This window comes from Carlito syrichta, unplaced genomic scaffold (assembly GCF_000164805.1).
Source record: "Carlito syrichta isolate Samal-C Ts95f unplaced genomic scaffold, Tarsius_syrichta-2.0.1 Scaffold313900, whole genome shotgun sequence".
NCBI classification, from domain to species: domain Eukaryota; kingdom Metazoa; phylum Chordata; class Mammalia; order Primates; family Tarsiidae; genus Carlito; species Carlito syrichta.
Genome location: NW_007257996.1, coordinates 491,970 through 494,524, shown reverse-complemented (window position 1 = coordinate 494,524; position 2,555 = coordinate 491,970). Strand labels below are relative to the sequence as shown.

General features: G+C 61.1%; 1 protein-coding gene across 2 annotated transcripts in view; it reads left to right on the top strand.

Annotated features, from left to right (window-relative positions):
- The window catches only part of NACC2 (NACC family member 2), a 40,520-nt gene extending 38,437 nt beyond the window's left edge, over positions 1–2,083 (top strand). For both annotated transcript variants that reach the window (XM_008070660.1, XM_021718855.1), the window contains one exon: positions 2,050–2,083. In XM_008070660.1, the coding sequence (XP_008068851.1) occupies positions 2,050–2,062 (13 nt within the window). In that variant the 3' untranslated portion in view covers positions 2,063–2,083. The remainder of the gene's footprint in view (positions 1–2,049) is intronic.
- The last annotated feature ends 472 nt before the right edge of the window (positions 2,084–2,555 follow it).

Sequence of the window (2,555 nt, the reverse complement as noted above, 5' to 3'; positions counted from 1 at the left end):
CCTGGGCCTGCCCACCCCTCAGCTCTGGGGCCTCTCAGTCCCCGGATCCCTCTGGGCACTGCCGGCCCCTGCTCGGCCACCCACCGTCCTGCAGGGTGGGGGCCCGTGCCCTGTGCCCAGCCGATGTAGCCCACACCGCCCTCTGCTGCCTCAGCCACTTTGGGGGTTATGCTGTCTGTTGTTGTTTTTTTTTTTGTTTGGGTTTTTTTTTTGGTTTTTGTTTGGGTTTTTGTTGTAATTCAGATCTATTTCATGTATGGTTTGGAAACTTTCAGACCCAATAGAGCAAAAAATTTGGGAGGAATGGGTGTCCCTGTCCCCAGCCTGCCATAGCTTTGGGCAGGTTGGCTGTGGCAGTCAGGGTTCATACCTGTGCCCCGTCCTGTGTCAGGGTCCACTCACCTCTCATCGGGGCCAGAGGGGTGTCCCAGGGAAGCGTGACCTGGGTGTGGAGGCCAAGGCCAGGGCAAAGCCAGGCTCAAGCAGGCCCCCCAGTACTGGGCTTCCCCCCATGCTCGGTGCCTTGGGGGTGTACCCCTGAAGGTGCAGGCCTGAGCTGGGGCAGTCGCGGGTGGGGAGGGGAGCAGAGGGTCGGGGACTCAAGGCGAGACCCGGACAGTGAGGAAGGGCCGAGCGTGCTCGCTTAAAGTTTAACGACATTTTCGCATGATGGGGTCACAAGTTGCGTGACTTCCTGGTGTGGCCACTTGCCCCGTGCCTCTTCCTCTCGGTTTGGGGGCTCCATGCCCTTGTTGGGGCAGCCTTCCGTCTTCCGTGGCCCAGGCAGCTCCCCGGGGGAGCTGGAGGACCCCCACCCCCATCCCAAGACCAGAAGGGGCTGTTGCTCTCTGTCCTCCGTCCTCCCAGAGCTCAGCCTCCCCTGCCTGTGTGTGTAACCCTGGGTGCTGGCAGCCCCTCTGTGAGCACACAGGTGGGCAGGCGCAGCCCAGGGTGCCCACTCTTCCACCTCCACAACCCGTAAAGCGGGTGCCTCCCCAGAGGGAAGGCCAGGCTTGGGAGCCTGGGGCTGCAGTGTAGGCCATTCCCATGGATGCCTCACTTCTGACACCACCTCCCACGTGGAGAGGCCATGGGGATGCCTCCCTTGGGATCTCTGGGCCTGCTCTGACCAGGCCGTGCTTGTGCCTGCCCTCCAGAGAGAACCGGTGCCTTCTAGAAGGGAGGCAGGGGACCACGGGCAGGCACTGTGGGTGCTCACCTCGGCACCTCTTCCTGCCCCTGGAGTCTAAGTCCAGGGAGGCCCAAGGCTTGCATTTTGGGACCAGAGGTGGCTCTGACAGGGCAGAGGGACCTGCAGCTGCTGCTGGACTTAGAACCACCTGGCCCCGGGGACAGGTCGCTGTATGCCTCCTCCTCAGTCTTGGGCCCAGGTGGAGCCCAAGGGGACCTGGACCAAGCCTTCCTCAGAGCTGAGGGGCCATAGGCAGCAGAGGGGGTGGAAGGTCCCCCTCATTCCCTCTGGGGTTTTCCTTCACTGCTCGAGCCCTCCACCCAAACTTGCACTTTAATTTGACCATCCCCTGGGGACTTTTGAGAGACGGACCCTGTCCCAGCTGCTGACGGAAGGGCTCTCTCTCCCTGCCCCACTCCAAAGTGGGCGTGCACCCCCACCCTCGGCCAGGACAGGGAGGGGGCCGTGGCCGCTGCGGGGGATGCCTGACGGCCGCTCAGGCTAGCACAATGTCCCGTGGCCTCTGCTCCCTACTCGCTTGTGATCGCCGTCTGTTTTGTTCTGGGTAAGGAAGGCAAGAGCTGTAGGTAAAACTTAAGTAATAATAATTTAATGTGAATGGGTTCTGAGCTCTCCCTGCGCCCCGGGCGGGCCAGGCTGAGCATTTTGCACTAATGTGTCCCGCGGTGAGTCGCGAGCGAGCGTTTGCTGACGTGCGTGGCTGATGATTGTACCTGCCGGGTGCTCCCTCCGCACCCCGAATGTGCCGCGGGCGGGCGGGTGGGCGGGCGGCCGTGGGCCCGGGCTCGGAGGGGCCTTCCAGAGTGCCTTAGTATCTTTTGACCATTTTTTCCAAGGAAAACCAATTGAGAAAACCGGACCCTCCCTCTCCTTTGTTTACAAGATGACTAATTCCAGAATCCGGGGCTGTCCTGTCCTGCGAGTGTGACCCTGACTCAGCCAGACCCTGTAGACGAGAGACGAGCCACTCAGTATTTATGAGATGTCTGCACCTTTACTCCTAAGCTTGACTATTAGCAATACGCATATACTATATAGAGTCTATTATAAAGCTAAGTTATATCCGCGCCTTGAGGACAGAAGGGACTGGACCGCTTTGGAGCTGCCGGGGTGGCGGGTGGCGGGCCTGGGATCCAGCCACCACTCCACCCTCTCTTGCCCTCCCCTCCCCCCGCCCGGGGATGGCCGAGGAGGCAGCTGGGACGAGTGCACAGGGTCCAGGAGAAGGGACGGGAGGTGTGACAGATACTGTGAGCTCGGCGGGCTGCCCGCCTGGCCGGCGTGCCTCGGTACTTGAATTCTGTCTTGTTTTCCACCTGTGTCTGCTCACCCGAGTTCTCTG